This window comes from Somniosus microcephalus, chromosome 2 (assembly GCF_052327205.1).
Source record: "Somniosus microcephalus isolate GS21.2 chromosome 2, FLI_Smic_1.0, whole genome shotgun sequence".
In the NCBI taxonomy this organism is placed as follows: Eukaryota; Metazoa; Chordata; class Chondrichthyes; order Squaliformes; family Somniosidae; genus Somniosus; species Somniosus microcephalus.
The window spans coordinates 186,662,467-186,680,152 of NC_140988.1; the positions used below are offsets into that span (position 1 = coordinate 186,662,467).

General features: G+C 43.2%; 1 protein-coding gene across 3 annotated transcripts in view; it reads left to right on the forward strand.

The window, feature by feature from the left end:
* Positions 1 to 550: 550 nt before the first annotated feature.
* The window catches only part of stim2b (stromal interaction molecule 2b), a 232,451-nt gene continuing 215,315 nt past the window's right edge, over positions 551 to 17,686 (forward strand). For 2 of the 3 annotated variants that reach the window (XM_085968226.1, XM_085968238.1), the window contains exons 1-2: positions 685 to 1,360; positions 1,786 to 1,979. In XM_085968226.1, the coding sequence (XP_085824352.1) occupies positions 1,823 to 1,979 (157 nt within the window). In that variant the 5' untranslated portion in view covers positions 685 to 1,360; positions 1,786 to 1,822. Of the gene's footprint in view, positions 651 to 684; positions 1,361 to 1,785; positions 1,980 to 17,686 lie in introns of those variants that run through there. The other variant, XM_085968232.1, reaches the window with a different exon arrangement.

The following is a 17,686-nucleotide window of genomic DNA, read 5'->3' on the forward strand; positions in this document are numbered from 1 at the left end:
TGAATGATGGCGATAGCAAAATACTGCGGATGCTGGAAATCCGAAATAACTGAAGGGTTACTCAGTTCTGAAGAAGGGTTTCGACCTGAAACGTTGACTCTATTCCTCTCTCCACGGATGTTGCCTGGCCTGCTGAGTTTTTCCAGCGTCTTCTGTTGTTACTTGAATGATGGCAGTGCTCCTTTGAAAAAGTTACTTTTGTGGATGTTGACAGTTAAACAGACAACTACAGGCAAATTACGGCACTGGGGACATTTGGGGAATAGGAAGTTGTTCTGAAGGGAAAGAACCTTCTCCAAAAAATCAAGTCGTGTTGCCACATATGGTGAAAATGTGCTGCTGAAATGTTGATTGCCACGATGTTGCTCAGGCTGATCTGGAGTATAACCAATCACACAACTGCACAAAGAATGTATGAATACAAACGCAGCAAAGTATTTCCCCAAGACTCCTGTTTTCCGTGTCTCATGTAGCCAAGGAAACACATTTTACAAGAGCCATGAGTCACCAGGAGGAAGCTGCAGTAATATCCATCATAACAGCCCGATGGCCAGAGGAAGGAACTATTCCTTCATTGCGGACCGGCCTGGTGTTACTGAGCAGCAGCCACACCAATCAGACGCTGCCATGTTGTGACAAACCAACCAATGGTAAGAGGCACAAGTGTGGAATCCGGGGAATCGCCGCTGTTTGTGCGGCGGCTCCCGGGGAGCGAGCTTCTCGCAACCCCACCGAGCAGCAAAAAAGTAAACAAACTTTACTAAACACTCGCTTGTGGCTCAGTTTAAAGTTAAGGGTTTGTGTGGTTGGGGAATTGAGACACACGCACGGCCACAGCCGCACGAATGCGGCAATGTCAAGACGAAAAAACGCACTTTAAAAAATAAATAAAATTCTGCCCAAACAAACCGGCAGCTGCGCTCCAGCAAGGTGATGTCACGTTATTTGCATACTGACTTCCTCCCCCCGCCAACACTTCAACTCTTAGAAATCGGATGTGAAAAGTAATGAAGCTGGGGGTGGGGGCAGAAACCTATTTGTCAGATAAAGTTTTTGCTGAGAGCCGAGGCGGCGAGACGTCGTTTGCAGAGATGCTGTGTGGGGGCTTGCAGTTTGCAGCTAGAGGGTGTGAGCGGTTTCCTGCAGCTTTCCAGTCGAGCTATTGAGTGCGACTGACTTCAGATCCTGGCTGGCGAGGGAGACCAGTCTGCAGCAGCAAATTAGGGACATTGCTCTCTGGATTTCAACTTACACCGACCATTAACTTCCACCGATGAATATCTATATTAAGTTATCGAGTGACGATCAGCACAGTCAAAAATAGCTAAAACCAACCGCAGAGCCGCTCTTCATTTTTAAGGTGAGGAGCGTACGCATTTCTTTTCTTAAAAGATTTTTTGCAATCGATCAGTTTTGTTGAAGGTTCCCCCCCCCAATCTGCTGAATCGGGTCTTCAACAAAGCGGTGGAGTGTCACACGGTGGAGGGGGAATGGGAGTGATTCTGCAGAGTGTGTGTTCTCCGGGCGGGCGGCGGGAGCCTGAGAATCCTCGCGCTGCTCGCGTTCTGTGCTGGAACTCAGAACACTCCGGGCGGCGTTCGAGTCATTGTCCGGCTGCAGAGACCTGTCCCAGCCGAGGGGGACTGGCCGCAGCCTACAACTGTTGCACTTTCACACTCCCGTCTTTGTAACTCGGTGCATACATAACACGTCCGCCATACACTATTACTTCTCCTGAGCAGTTTTAATCCTTTTGATATTGATGGCCTTTTATTTGTGCACCAGTTCTTTTAGGGTACTGGGCTGTGTTGTGGTGGTGGTGATGAGGATGGGTTGGAACCGATGGGTGTCGCTGACTCTGATCTGGATAAGCTTCTGCATTCCCGCCGTATCTCTCAACTCTGCAGCCGGACCTCCAGCGGACTCAAACGCCGAGGGATTAACGCAGCCTGCAACCGGAGATCCGGATACTCCTCCAGGTAAACGCCAAACTACTGTACTCGGTCCCTACAGGCAAATACGCAATTAGTTTCTATTAACCGACTCAATTAAGGATGGAGTTGCGAGATGATACAATAAGAGGTGATGCAAGTTAAAATATCCAGAGTCCTACACAATAAGCCGTATTATAATTTTCGCAGTGAAGCGTGACGCTTTGCAACCACTCCTTTGACAATTATTTTGTCAAATCGGTTTTGATGACAACTGTTCGCAACTGAATAAGTTGAATCCTTCGTCCGACGAAGGGTCATCGACCTGAAACGTTAACTCCGTTTTTCTCTCCACGGATGTTGCCTGGCCTGCTGAGTGTTGCCAGCATTTTCTGTTGTTTCAGATTTCCAGCATCTGCAGTATTTTGCTATTGAATAAGTTGAATTCTGTCTTTATTACATGGGATCCTGGTAAAAGTCTGCAATTTTGTCCATTTATAATTAGTGCCACTAATTTGTAGTAACAATAAAACAATGTGCAATTGATGAGACTAAGTGAGCGGGCAAAATTGAGTATGACAGATTGAGTTCAATGTGGAGAAGTGTGAGATCATCCACTTTCGATCTGAGAAAGACCAATCAGAATATTTCCTTAATAAACATAAGAATTAGGAACAGGAGTAGGCCATACGGCCCCTCGAGGCTGCTCCGCCATTCAATAAGATTGTTGGTGATCTTTGACCTCCACTTTCCTGCCCCATCTCCATATCACTTGATTCCTCTGGAACCCAACAATCTATCTGTCTCAGCCTTGAATATACTCAATGATTCGGTATCCACAGCCCTTTGTGGTAGAGAATTCCAAAGATTCACAACTCTGAGTGAAAAAAATTCCTTCTCATCCGTCTTAAATGGCTGACCCCTTATCCTGAGGCCATTCCCCCTAGCCCTGAACTCTCCAGCCAGAGGCAACAACCTCTCAGCATCTACCCTGTCAATCCCCCTCAGAATCTTATATGTTTCAATGAGATCATCTCTCATTCTTCTAAACTCCAGAGAGTATAGGCTCAATCTCTCCTCATAGGACAGCCCTCTCATCCCAGGGATGAATCACTAAACGTTGTTTTTTAAAAATTCATTCATGGGATCTGGGTGTTGCTGGATAAGCCAGCATTTATTGCCCATCCCTAATTGCCCTTGAGAAGGTGGTGGTGAGCCGCCGCCTTGAACCGCTGCAGTCCGTGTTGTGAAGGTACTCCCACAGTGCTGTTAGGGAGGGAGTTCCAGGATTTTGACCCAGTGACGATGAGGGAACCGCCTCCAAGGCAAGTATGTTCTTTCTCAGATAAGGAGACCAAAACTGTGCACAGTACTCCAGGTGCAATCTCACCAAAGCCCTGTACAATTGTAGTAAGACTTCCTTACTCACTCCAATCTGCTTGCAATAAAGGCCAACATAACATTTGCATTCCTAATTGCTTGCTGTACCTACATGCTAATTTTGTGTTTCCTGTATGAGGACACCTAAATCTCTCAACACCAACATTTAATAGTTTCACACCATTTAAAAATATTCTGTTTTCTACCTACCAAAGTGAATAACCTCATATTTCCCCACATTATACTCCATCTGCCACTTTATTGCCCACTCACCTTAACTGGTCTATATCCCTTTGCAGGCTCTTTGTGTCCTCCTCATAGCTTACTTTCCCACCTAGCTTTGCATTGTCAGCAAACTTGGATACATTGCACTCGGTCCCTTCATCCAAGTCATTAATATAGATTGTAAATAGCTGAGGCCCCAGCACTGATCCTTCCGGCACCCCACCAGTTACAGCCTGCCAACTGGAAAATGACCTGTTTATTCCTACTCTGTTCTGTCCGTTAACCAATCCTGTATCCACGCTAATATATTATTCCCACTCCCATGAGCCCTAATCTTACTTTAGGTCGAATGCCTTTTGGAAATCCATATATACTACATCCACTGGTTCCCCTTTGTCTTCCCTGCTAGTTACATCCTCAAAAAAACTCTCAAATTTGTTAAACACGATTTTCCTTTCATAAAACCATGTTGACTTTGCCTAATCATATTATGATTTTCTAAGTGCCTTGTCACTTCCTTAATGATGGATTCCAGAATTTGCCTGACTACTGATGTCAGGCTAACTGGCCTGTAGTGCCCTGTTTTCTCTCTTCCCTCCTTTCTTGAATAGCGGGGTTAGATTTGCTACCTTCCAATTCTCTGGGACCTTTCTAGAATCTAGTGAATTTTGGAAGATTACAACCAATGCAGCCACTATCTCTGCAGCCACCTCTTTTAGAACCCTAGGATGTAGGCCATCAGGGCCAGGGGGATTTGTCAGCTTTTAGTCCCATTAATTTCTCTAAGTACTTTTTATCTACTGATATTAATTACTTTAAGTTCCTCACTCTCATTAGCCAGCTCATCCCTCCATACTTATGTAATTGGCTTTATTTAAGTTTAAGACTCTTGTTTCGGACTTAGAATTTCACATTGGGTTTGAGAGTGAAATACTTATTATATTATGATCACTCTTCCCCAGAGGATTCTTTACTATGAGATTAATGGTGTGGAGCAAAGGGATTTATGTGTCCATGTACACAAATCACTAAAGGCTAGTTCACTGGTACAAAAAGTCATCAGAAAGGTGAATGGGATGTTGGCTTTTATCTCACGGGGGCTAGAATTCCGAAGTGAGGAAATGATGCTTCAATTGCACAGTGCCTTGCTCACAGTCCATCTGGAGTACTGCATTCCATTTTGGGCACCAATCCTCAAATATAGGCCTTGGAAGGGGTACAGTGCAGATTCCAGGCTTAAAGGGTTAAATTTGTGACTTGTATTCCCTTGAGTTTCCCTTGTGATGTAATTGAGTTGTTTAAAATGATAAAAGGATTCAATAGGGTAGATACAGATAAACGATTTCCTCAGGTGGAGAATCTAGAAGAAGAGGACATAATCTTAAAATTAGAGCTAGGCCATTTAGGAGTGAAATCAGGAAGCACTTCTTCATACAAAGGGTAGTGGAAATATGAAACTCATCCCCCAAAAGACACTGGGTGCTGGTTTTCAAGACTGTGAGCGATAGATTATTATTGGGTAAGGGTATCAAAGGATATGGAACAAAGATCGGTAAATGGAGCGAAGGTACAGATCCCCCTTGATCTCATTGATTGGCGGAACAAGCTTCAGGGGCTGAATGGCCTACTCATGTTCTTATGTTTCTATGATTACAAGACTTTCCAGGGTTTTAATTGGTGTTGTGGGATTGTACTTTGTCATTCTGTGCACCTTAGCATGCAACCCGCCAGTGGGTACTTTCCCATATAATTCATAAAGGATGAAACTGAGTTGTGTGTCATCAACACTAGTCAAATTGGCTTCTCATGGTTTTGCGATTGGTTCAGTTGATAAACATTTAGTAGCAATTATTTTTGGTAATTTTTCTATGTTCATGTTACACTGGGGATTTTTAAAAAATGTGACAGCAAGACACCTATTACATTATTAGAAGTCTTAAGGGTGAGAGAATTCCAAACACATTGGGTACCAAAAAGGGGGAGGAGGGGGTGAAATTATGTAGGATTAACTTTTAGTCTTGACCACCAGAGAGTAGCAGAGTGGATCGCCTACCCATTATAGAACCTACCTGATTTCCATTTAATTGTTGATGGAATAAAATACATACACACTTATTTATTTTGTCTCGCTACTAGTTTTGCAGTACTAAATGACAATTTTTTTACAGCGGTGAAACAGCAAACTTTATTTTGCACATCTGAAATATCATATAGGACCAAGAGATTGATTAAGAGGGGAAAAATAGAGTATGAGAGTAAACTTGCAAAGAACATAAAAGCGGATTGTAAAAGCTTCTACAAGTATGTAAAAAGAAAAAGATTAGTGAAGATAAATGTAGGTCCCTTACTGTCAGAAATGGGAGAATTTAAATGGGGAACAAGGAAATGGCTAGGCAATTAAACAAATACTTTCGCCCTGTCTTCACGGAAGAGGACACAGATAACTTCCCAGAAATGCGAGGGAACCAAGGGTCTAGTGAGAAGGAGGAATTATAGGAAATTAGTATTAGTAAAAAAAAAGTGCTGGAGAAATTAATGGGACTGAAAGCCGAAAAATCCCCAGGACCTGATAATCCGCATTCCAGAATACTAAGAGGTAGCCATGGAAATAGTGGATGCATTGGTTGTCATCTTCCAAAATTCTATAGATTATGGAACCGTTCCTGCAGATTGGAGGGTGGCAAATGTAACCCCACTATTTAAAAAGGAGGGAGAGAAAACAGGGAACTACAGACCGGTTCGCCTAACATCAGTAGTAGGGAAAATGCTAGAGTCTATTATAAAGGATGTGATAACAGGACACTTAGAAAATATCAATGGGATTAGACAGAGTCAGCATGGATTTATGAAAGGGAAATCATGTTTGACAAACCTATTGGAGTTTTTTGAGGATGTAACTGGTAGAATAGATAAGGGCGAACCAGTGGATGTGGTGTATTTGGAGTTTCAGAAGGCCTTTGATAAAGTCCCACATCCTGTTCCTGGGACTAGGGACAGGGTCACTGGCAAGGCTTGGAAGCTAAGCAGAGCCAGGCCTGGTTAGTACCTGGAGGGGTGACCATCAGGGAAGACCAGGTGCAGAAGGTCACGGAAGGAGTCCCGAGGAGGGGCGGTTGGTGAGAAGGTCACGGAAGGAGGAGCGGCTGGTGAGCAGGCCCGGGCGTTGGGCTGAAGATTGTCGGACAGGAGGAATGGTGGACATGGCTTTGCTTCTCCCAGTCATGGGAGCTTGCAAGATCACATTTCGTTGTTCATGTACTTGTGCAATGACAAAGTTGAATTATTATTATTATTATAAGAGGTTAGTGTGTAAAATTAAAGCACATGGGATTGGGGTAATATACTGGCATAGATTAAAAATTGGTTAACAGACAGGAAACAATAGGAATAAATGGGTCTTTTTCGGGGTGGCAGGCAGTGACTAGTGGGGTACCGCAGGGATCAGTGCTTGGGCCCCAGCTAGTCACAATATATATCAATGATTTGGATGAGGGAACCAAATGTAATATTTCCAAGTTTGCTGACGACACAAAACTAGGTGGGAGGGTGAGTTGTGAGGAGGATGCAAAGAGGCTTTAGGGCAATTTAGACAAGTTGAGTGAGTGGGCAAATACATGGCAGATGCAGTATAACGTGGATAAATGTGAAGTTATCCACTTCGGTAGAAAAAAACAGAAAGGTAAAGTATTATTTAAATGGTGATAGATTGGGAAATGCTGATGTACAAAGGGACCTGGGTGCCATTGTACACCAGTCACTGAAAACAAACATGCAGGTGCAGCAAGCAGTTAGGAAGGCAATTGGTATGTTGGCCTTCATTGCAAGAGGTTTTGAGTACAGGAGCAAGGACGTCTTACTACAGTTATAGAGGGCCTTGGTGAGACCACACCTGGAGTACTGTGTGCAGTTTTGGTCTCCTTTAAATAAGAAAGCATATACTTGCCATAGAGGGAGTGCAGCGAATGTTCACCAGACTGATTCCTGGGATGGCAGGACTGTCGTATGAGGAGAGATTGGGTCGACTAGGCCTGTATTCACTAGAGTTTAGACGAATGAGAGGGGATCACATTGAAACGTATAAAATTCTGACAGGGTTAGACAGACTGGATGCAGAGGGGATGTTTCCCCTGGCTGGGGGGTCTAGAACGAGGGGTCACAGTCTCAGGATACGGGGTAGGACATTTGGGACTGAGATGAGGAGAAATTTCTTCACTCGGAGGGTGGTGAAACTGGAATTCTCTACCACAGGAGGCTGTGGAGGCCAAGTCACTGAATATATTTAAGAAGGAGATAGATAGATTTCCAGACACACAAGTCATCAAGGGGTATGGGGAGAGAGTGGGAATATGATATTGAGATAGAGGATCAGCCATAATTATATTGAATGGCGGCGCAGGCTCGAAGGGCCGAATGGCCTACTCCTCCTATTTTTCTATGTTTCTATCATCTAGCAGGGTGGAACAACTTCTGGAAAGGGAGGGAAATCAGTCGAAAGTCATGGCTTATGTTGGCACCAATGACACAGAAAAAAATGTTTAATGTCTTGCAGAAGTAGTTTAAGGCGTTCGGCACTAGATTGAAAAACAAGACCATAAGGATGGTAATCTCCAAATTGCATCCTGTGCCATGCACTGGACAGTTTAAAGAGCTGAACATTAGGAAGGTTAATGTGTGGCTGAAGGCCTGGTGCAGGTGGAAAGGGTTCACTTTCTTGGGGTAATGGAGTGATTTCTGTAACAAGAGAAGGCTAACTTGAAGGGGCAGCCTCAACATGAATCAAAATACCACCAATGTTCTTGCAGAGAGGGTTTAAAATAATATAGCAGAGGGTGGGAAAAGTCCAGATGTGGAACTAGAAAAGAAATGGAGCATCATAAAGTTTTTGGAACAGAAGAAAGAGGCATGGCTGAATATTATCAGAGGAGAAAAAGAAAGTAAAAGGCTTTGAGATGGTGGGAGACAGAAGAAGAATTGGATTTATATAGTGTCTGTCATGACAGCCCTTTACAGGCCATGAAATACTTTTGAAGTGGAAATGTGGTCACCATGTAGGGAAACACAGCAACCAATTTGCAAGGTCCTACAAAAGCAATAAGATGATGACCATTAATTAGACAATGAGATCTGTTTTGTGATGTTGGTTGAGGTAAATATTGGCCATGACACTGGGGAAAACTCCCCTGCTCTTCTTCAAATAGTGCCACGGGATCTTTTCCATTCACCCATTTATCTCTCATCCAAAAGATGACACCACCAATTATGCAGCACTCTCTTAGTACTGCATTGAAGTGTCAACGTAGATTATGTGCTTAAGCCTCTGCAGTGGGACTTGAATCCACAGCCTTCTGACTCAGAGGCGAGAGTGCTGCCACTGAGCCAAGGCTGACACCTTTTAAAAGCACTGTTGTAGAAAGGGCAAGGAATATCAAAAAATCGGTGAGAAAACCAGAGGGGAAAAAAGGGGTCGATGTTCTAATAAATTGGGAGTCCTAGAATCATAGAAAGTTACAGCACGGAAGGAGGCCATTTCGGCCCATCGTGTCCGCGCCGGCCAACAAAGAGCTATCCAGCCTAATCCGACTTCCCAGCTCTTGGTCCGTAGCCCTGCAGGTTAGAACATCCCAAGTGCACATCCAAGTACTTTTTAAATGTGGTTAGGGTTCCTGCCTCTACCACCCTTTCAGGCAGTGAGTTCCAGACCCCCACAACCCTCTGGGTGAAGAAATTTCCCCTCAAATCCCCTCTAAACCTTCCCCCAATTACTTTAAATCTGTGCCCCCTGGTTTTTGACCCCTCTGCTAAGGGAAATAGGTCCTTTCTATCCATTTTATCTATGCCCCTCATAATTTTATACACCTCAATAAGGTCTCCCCTCAGCCTCCTCTGTTCCAAGGAAAACAAACCCTGCCTATCCAAAATAACAGCAGAGAATGCTGGAAAAACTCAGCAGGTCAGGCAACATCCGTGGAGAGAAATTTGAGTTGACGTTTCGGGTTGAAAAGGGTTTCAACTCGAAACGTCAACTCAAATTTCTCTCCACGGATGTTGCCTGACCTGCTGAGTTTTTCCAGCATTCTCTGTTATTTTGGATTTCCAGCATCTGCAGTATTTTGCTATCAGCCTATCCAACCTTTCCTCATAGTTAAGATTCTCTACTGCAACATCCTTGTAAATCTCCTCTGTACCCTCTCTAATGCAATCACATCTTTCCTGTAATGTGGTGACCAGAACTGCACGCAGTACTTTAGCTGAGGCCTAAATAGTATTTTATACAGTTGAAGCATAACCCCCCTGCTCTTGCCTTTATTAGCCGTGGCATAGAATACAAGCATTCCGTATGCCTTCTTAACCACCTTATCTACCTGGCCTGCTACCTTCAGGGATCTGTGGACATGCACGCCAAGGTCCCTTTGTTCCTCTACACTACTTGGTGTCCTCCCATTTAATGTGTATTCCCTTTCCTTGTTAGCCCTCCCCAAATGCATTACCTCACACTTCTCCAGATTGAATTCCGTTTGCACTGTTCTGCCCACCTGACCAATTTATTGATATCTTCCTGCAGTCTACAGCTTCCTTCATCAGTATCAACCACATAGCCGATTTTAGTATCATTTGCAAACTTCTTAATCAAACCCCCTATATTCAAGTCTAGATCATTGATATACACCACAAAAAGCAAGGGACCTAGTACTGAGCCCTGCGGAACCCTACTGGAAACAGCCTTCCAGTCACAAAAACACCCATCAACCATTACCCTCTGCTTCCTGTCTCCGAGCCAGTTTTGAATCCAGCTTGACACTTTGCCCTGGATCTCATGGGCTTTTAACTTCGTGACCAGTCTGCCATGTGGAACCTTATCAAAAGCCTTGCTAAAGTCCATGTACACTACATCAAACACACTACACTCATCTTCCCTCCTTGTTACCTCCTCAAAAAATTCAAGTTTGTCAGACACGACCTTCCATTAACAAATCCGTGCTGACTATCCTTGATTAATCTGTGTCTTTCTAAATGAAGATTTATTCTGTCCTTCAGAATTCTTTCCAATAATTTTCCCACCACTGAGGTTAGGCTGACTGGCCTGTAATTACTCGGTCTATCTTTTTCTCCCTTTTTAAACAAGGGTACCACATTAGCAATCCTCCAGTCCTCCGGCACCAAACCTGCAGCCAGAGAGGATTGAAAAGTGATGGTCAGGGCCTCTGCTATTTCCTCTTTTGCTTCGCTTAACAACCTGGGATACATTTCATCCGGGCCTGGGGATTTATCCACTTAAAGCTGCTAAACCCCTTAATACTTCCTCTCTCACTATGTCTATTTCATCTAATACTTCACACTCCTCCCCTCCCCCCCCCCCCCCCCCGATAGCAATGTCTGCTTCACCCCTCCTTTGTGAAAACAGACGCAAAGTATTCATTAAGAACCCTACTGACGTCTCCCGCCTCCACACACACATTACCTTCATGATCTCTAATAGGCCCTACCCTTTTTTAGTTATCCTCTTACTCTTAATATATTTATAAAACATCTTTGGGTTTGCCTTGATTTTTACTTGCCAAGAATTTTTCATGCTCTTTGCTTTCTTAATATCCTTTTTAATTTCGCCCCTGCACTTTCTGTACTTCTCTAAAGATTCTGGAGTATTTAGCCCTCGGTATCTGTCATACGCCTCCCTTTTTTTCTTTATCCTACCATGTATGTCTCTAGACATCCAGGTGGCTCTAGATTTGTTAGTCCCACCTTTTTTCTTTAAGGGCACATATTTGGTCTGAACCCTCTGGATCTCCTCATTGAATGCCTCCCACAGCTCTGACACTGATTTACCTTCAAGTAGCCGTTTCCAGTCCACTGGCTAAATCCCCTCTGAGCTTAGCAAAATTTGCTTTTCCCCAATTTAGAATCTTTATTCCTGGTCTATCCTTGTCATTTTCCATAACTATCTTAAATCTAACAGAATTATGGTCACTAGCACTAAAATGCTCCCCCACTGATACGCCTTCTACCTGCCCAGCTTCATTCCCTAAAACTCAGTCCAGAACCGCCCCCTCCCTTGTTGGGCTTGCTACATAGTGGCTGAAAAAGTTCTCCTGGATGCATTTTAGGAATTCCGCACCCTCTATACCCTTCACACTAATTTTTATCCCAGTTAATACTGGGGCAGTTGAAATCCCCTACTATTACTGCCCTATAATTTTTGCACTTCTCAGAAATTTGTCTACATATTTGTTCTTCTATCTCCCTCTCACTGTTTGGGGGTTTGTAGTACACTCGCAGCAGTGTGATCGTCCCTTTTTTGTTTTTCAATTCGACCCATATGGTCTCGTTTGATGATCCCTCCAGCATATCATCCCTCCTCACAGCTCTAATAGTTACTTTAATTAATACCACGACCCCCCCTTCCCTTTTTACCTCCTTCTCTATCCTGTCTGAAAATCCTGTAACCAGGAATGTTGAGCTGCCATACCTGCCCCTCTTTCAGCCACGTCTCAGTAATAGCTATAATATCATAGTCCTAAGTATCTACCTGTACCCTCAGCTCATCTGCCTTGTTCGCTATACTCCTTGCATTGAAGTATATACCATTTAGTACAGGCAAACCTCCTTGTTGACTACCATCTAGCCCTTGATTCCTCTGTCCTTCCAATTTACTTTCTACGTTTTTGTCTTCCAATTCCAGTTTTCCTTCCCTCCCTATTGACTCTATACTTAGGTTCCAATCCCCCTGCCAAGCTAGTTTAAACCTTCCCCAACAGCACTAGCAAACCCTCCTGCGAGGATATTGGTCCCATTCCTGTTGAGGTGCAACCAGTCTGGCTTGTAGAGGTCCCCCCACCAGAAATGGTTCCAATTCCACAGGAATCTAAAGCCCTCCCTCCTACACCATCTCTCCCGCCACGCATTCATCTGCTCTATCTTCCTATTTCTGTACTCACTAGCACGTGGCACTGGTAGTAATCTGGAGATTACTGCCTTTGAGGTCCTGCTTTTTAACCTCTTCCCTAGCTCCCTAAACTCTGCCTGCAGAACCTCATCCCTCTTCCTACCTATGTCATTGATACTGATATGGACCACAACCTCTGGCTGTTCACCCTCCCCCTTCAGAATGCCCTGCAGTTGTTCAGTGACATCCTTCACCCTGGAACCAGGGAGGCAACATACCATCCTGGAGTCATGTCTGCGGCTGCAGAAACGCCTGTCTGCTCCCCTATTGAATCCCCTATCGCTATTGCTCCCCCTCTCCTCTTTCTCGCCCCCCCCCCCCCCCCCCGCCTGTGCAGCTGAGCCTTCCATGGTGCTGTGGACTTGGCTTTGGCTGCACTCCCCAGAGGAACCATCACCCTCACCAGTACTCGGCACTGAATACTGGTTGGTGTGCAATATGGGCTCCGGGGACTCCTGCACTAAATGCCTGGTGGTCATCCATTCCCTCTCTGCCTGCACACTCTTAAGCTGCGGGGTGACCACCTCCAGAAACGTGCTATCCACGTAGCTCTCAGCCTCGCGGATGCACAGCAGTGACGGCAGCCGCCGCTCAAGCTCTGTAACCCGGTGCTTGAGCTGCTGTAGCTGGCGACACTTCCCGCACATGTGGTCGTCCAGACCACGGGAGGTGTCCAGGACTTCCCACATGGCATAGGATGTGCATTCCACGGGTGTGAGCTGCCCTGCCATATCTCTAATTAACAGACTATTTACTAACCTAGCTGGAATAAACTTAAAAACTTTAAGAAAGCCTAGTTAAAAAAACACTTACTAGATACTCACCAATCAGCTCCCTCTTTTTGAACGTTTAGTTTTTAATCCCGGCTCTTAATTTAAACCAATGCCCAAGATAAAGTGAAAAATACTGACCAACCAATCACTTCCCTGCTTTCCTGTGACGTCACTCCTTGTTTTTTGGACTCCTGTATTTTTTTCCTCTCTGCTCCGGTTTCCTCGGCTGCTCGCAGTGAATTCGGGCCCCTCTCCGACCCAGCTCTTTATTTACTGGCCTCTGCTCCGGTTCCCGGTTAGGTCCGCTCCTCCTCGGCTGCTCGCAGTGAGTCGGGACTGAGTGGCATGTATATGAATGCACAAAGTATTCAAAACAAAATTGGAAAGTTAGAAGAACTAATAACTATAGAGGGATATGATATTGCCGCTACAACAGAGACATGGCTCAGATTTGGACAGAACTGAGAACTTTAAATCCCTGGTTTTAACATTTTCAGGTGAGGTAGAGAGGTAACAGTTAGGTTTAATATAAGAATAGAAAAAGATAATGAAGAGTCAAAGATAAAGGTGTTAAACTGGAAAAGGGAAATGTTCAGAGAATGAGAGAGAGATCTGGCCCAAATTAATCAAACGAGTCGAGAGATCAGCAATGGGAAATCTTCAAATATGAGATGGATAGAGTACAAAAGAAATATATTTCTATAAGGTGAAAAGTGGGTGCATCAAATAATAGGGATATCAATAGATTAAAACTGAACTGAAACTTAAAAGGGAGATATATGATTAAGTTAGTGCTAACAATATAAAGATAATCACGAGGAATAAGAAAGTACATCAAAAGTAAAAGAACAGTTAAAAAGATGGTAGGACTGTTCAGTGATGAAGATGAAGTGGAATTGTGGAGGATGAAAGTATGGTATAGATATTTTGTATTGTATTGGATGGTGATGGTGGAAGTAAGAATGTAGTTGTATTGGCGGAGGATATGGAACAATTGATGGGGCTAACTGTGGAAAAGGAATTGGGCTGTTGAAAGATCAGAAAGCAAATAGCAGAGGCTCTGGTCACCGTGTTTCAATCCTGAATTCACTAAATGTGTAAATTGTGCCATGGGACTGGAGAATAGCTAATGTGACATGTTTGTTCAAGAAGGGAGAGATGGACAAACTGGGCAACTGTAAGCCAGTTGGTCTAATATCAGTTGTGGGCAAACTCCTGGAATCCATAATTCAAGATAAAATGAGTAAGCATTTAATTGCAAACAATTTTTTTGCCAATTGTCTCATCTCTTGAAGCTGTAGACTCCTTATTGCAGTATAGTTCTGAAGTACAGGTGGAAATATACTGCAATAAGGAGTCTACAGCTTTAAGAGATGAGACAATTGACAAGAATAAATTGTCATGATATTGAAGCTTCTACAAAATGTTTAGACATTTGTGACTCTTGAAAGATTGTTGAAGATTTGTGTTCTGCTGCCATTCTGATTCTTTGGGTTATTATCTAAAATACCTGTCAGCATTTCATAGTGAGAATATTCCATTGAATTTTAAAGAGGCTTTTTCCATCTGAGTAAAGTGACTTGCGAAAAACTTTTTGTATGTGATCATTCAATGTACAGTGCTGTTTTCAGAACACTACAGGTATCCAGATTGTAAATGCGGAAAATGTGAAATGAGATTAAAGGGTTAGACGGGACAACCGTTATGGTGAAGGTAAAATACAGATGCTATGGTGAATTGCAATAGAGGTTGTTGCTGACTGTTCCAGGAGCCAGTGCACAGAAATAAGAACATAAGAAATATGAACAGGAGTAGGCCATTTGGTCTGTTAAGCCTGCTCTGCCATTCAGTAAGATCATGGCTGATCTTCTACCTCATCTCCACTTTCCTGCACTATCCCCATATCCCTTGATTCCCTTAATATTCAAATCTATCGATCTCTGTCTTGAATATACTCAACGACTGAGCCTCCACAGCCCTCTGGGTAGAGAATTCCAACGATTCACCACCCTCTGAGTGAAGAAATTTCTCCTCATCTCGGTCCTAAATGGAGATTGTTCTCCATTTGTTCTCAGACGGTGACCCCTGGTTCTAGACTCCCCAGGCAGGGGAAACATCCTCCCCGCATCTACCCTGTCAAGCCCTGTAAGAATTTTGTATGTTTCAATGAAATCTCCAACCTGACACCAGTATATCTTTAATTTTGCTTTTCAGAAATATTGAACTTTTGATTAATGAAATGTTTATAGGGGCAGTTGTACAGCCTTATCATGTTCAATAAAATTTTTATTGTAGAGCTCGTTAAGTGGCACAGTTGATGCTAACAAAAAGAACTGTATTTAAACTGCAAATGCAAGAGAGTGAAATTAGTCCACCAGACCTAATTTTTGGGTGTACTGTATCAACAAAAGAAGAGAATTAAAAAAAATTCTTGAGATTGGATATAGCCAGACACTGCAGATAAAGCAATTTATGCTATTGTTACCCTATGCCTTTTAATGCAGTGCTTAGCCTTTTGGCAAAGGAGTAAGAAAGAAGTTGCTTACACTGCCCGCTTGCAAAGCTGTGGAGCGAAGTGCCAGATCTCTCTACATTCAGATGCATGGATGGAGCTCTACTTGCAGGCTTCTCGCTGTTGATGAGAATTTTACTGATTTCAGATGAGTAGATAGAACAGTCAGCTTTTTGCAGTCAGTTAAAATAGAATGCTGGCTTAGTTTCAATGTCTTTTTTTTCCTCAAGTTACAGGTAGCCTTTGCACCAATAGCATTTTTATATATTGGTCTTGCATTTAAAATGGTTTTGTAATTAAAATGCAAATGATCCAAAGTACTTGATACTTTTGCTGCTATTGACTCATTCTGGCAGCAGTAGACTACACTTCTGAAACTGGTGCACCAAAAACCATGACATGGCACCAATGCCAAAGTTGCAATGTAAAGAAAGTACAAATAAAAACGTCAATGGGCGTGTGACAATGCAGTTTATGTGCATTAGCTTTCTCTTTCATTTGCCTAATATGTTTCCATCTGCTATGATGTTTTTAACATGAGCGCTTATATACCAAGGCTCTATGCACACTGACGAGGTAAAATTTACTAATTTTCTCTCTAGCTTTTTCTTACCGTTGATGGAACTACCTAACAAGATAGTTGGTAGAATAATAATTAGTGCGTGGTGTGTCAACTGAGATTCAGGTGATGTTGTAAACCAATGCTATTCAATAACACTTTGTTGAGCCCAGCATTCCTGAGCAACCTAATGTTTGACGGCCATTCTGAGGAATAGCTTAAAAATGTCACAGAAGGATAGAATGAGTCTGTGATTTCCTAAGCATTGACTTTCTCGTTGCAAATATGCCACCTGGGTCATTGCCAAGTGGGGGCCAGGCATTTACTCACAAGACCCCAAAGGGAAAAAAACAACAGGATCAATATAATAATAAATGTATTTTTTGTTTTTTCTCTTTCCACCAATTTTCTTTCCTCCCTGAAAGCCTTGACTCATGGTGGACCGTTCCACACATGCCGGTCTCAAGTGACCATATTTCATGGTGAATTTCAGGATGCTCCTAGTCAGTTTGGCTCAGTTGGTAGCACTCTTAACCTTTGAGACAGCAGGTTGTGGTTGATGTTCCACTCTGACTTCAGCACATCATCTAGATTGACACTTCACTGAGGGAATGCATTTTCAGAGGTACCTTAATGTATATTTGATTATTAATGTGTCACTATTTAAAGAAGAGTGGGCAGTTTTCATGCTCTTTTAGCTAATTTTTATCTTTCAACCAACATTACTGAAAAATAGATTTAACTGGTGACTTATCTCATTTATGGGATCTTGTGTGCAAATTGGCGGCCAAATTTGTCTACATAAGTCTTTTTTTATTCATTCACGGGGTGTGGGCGTCACCGGCAAGGCAAGCATGTCAGCTAATGTTACCCCACTATTCAAAAAAGGTGGTAGAGAGAAAACGGGGAATTACAGACCGGTAAGCCTCACATCGGTAGTGGGGAAAATGCTAGAGTCCATTATAAAAGATGTAATAGCAGAGCACTTGGAAAACAGTGACAGGATCGGACAAAGTCAACATGGATTTACAAAAGGTAAATCGTGCTTGACTACTGGAATTTTTTGAGGATGTAACTGGTAAAATAGATAAGGGAGAACCAGTGGATGTGGTGTATTTGGACTTTCAGAAGGCTTTCAATAAGGTCCCGCATAAGAGATTAGCGCGTAAAGTTAAGGCACATGGGTTTGGGGGCAAGGTATTGACTTGGATAGAGAACTGGTTGGCAGACAGAAAGCAAAGAGTTGGAATAAACGGGTCTTTTTCCGAGTGGCAGGCAGTGACTAGTGGGGTACCGCAGGGATTGGTCCTTGGACCCCAGCTATTCACAATATGTATTAATGATCTAGACGAGGGAACTAGATGT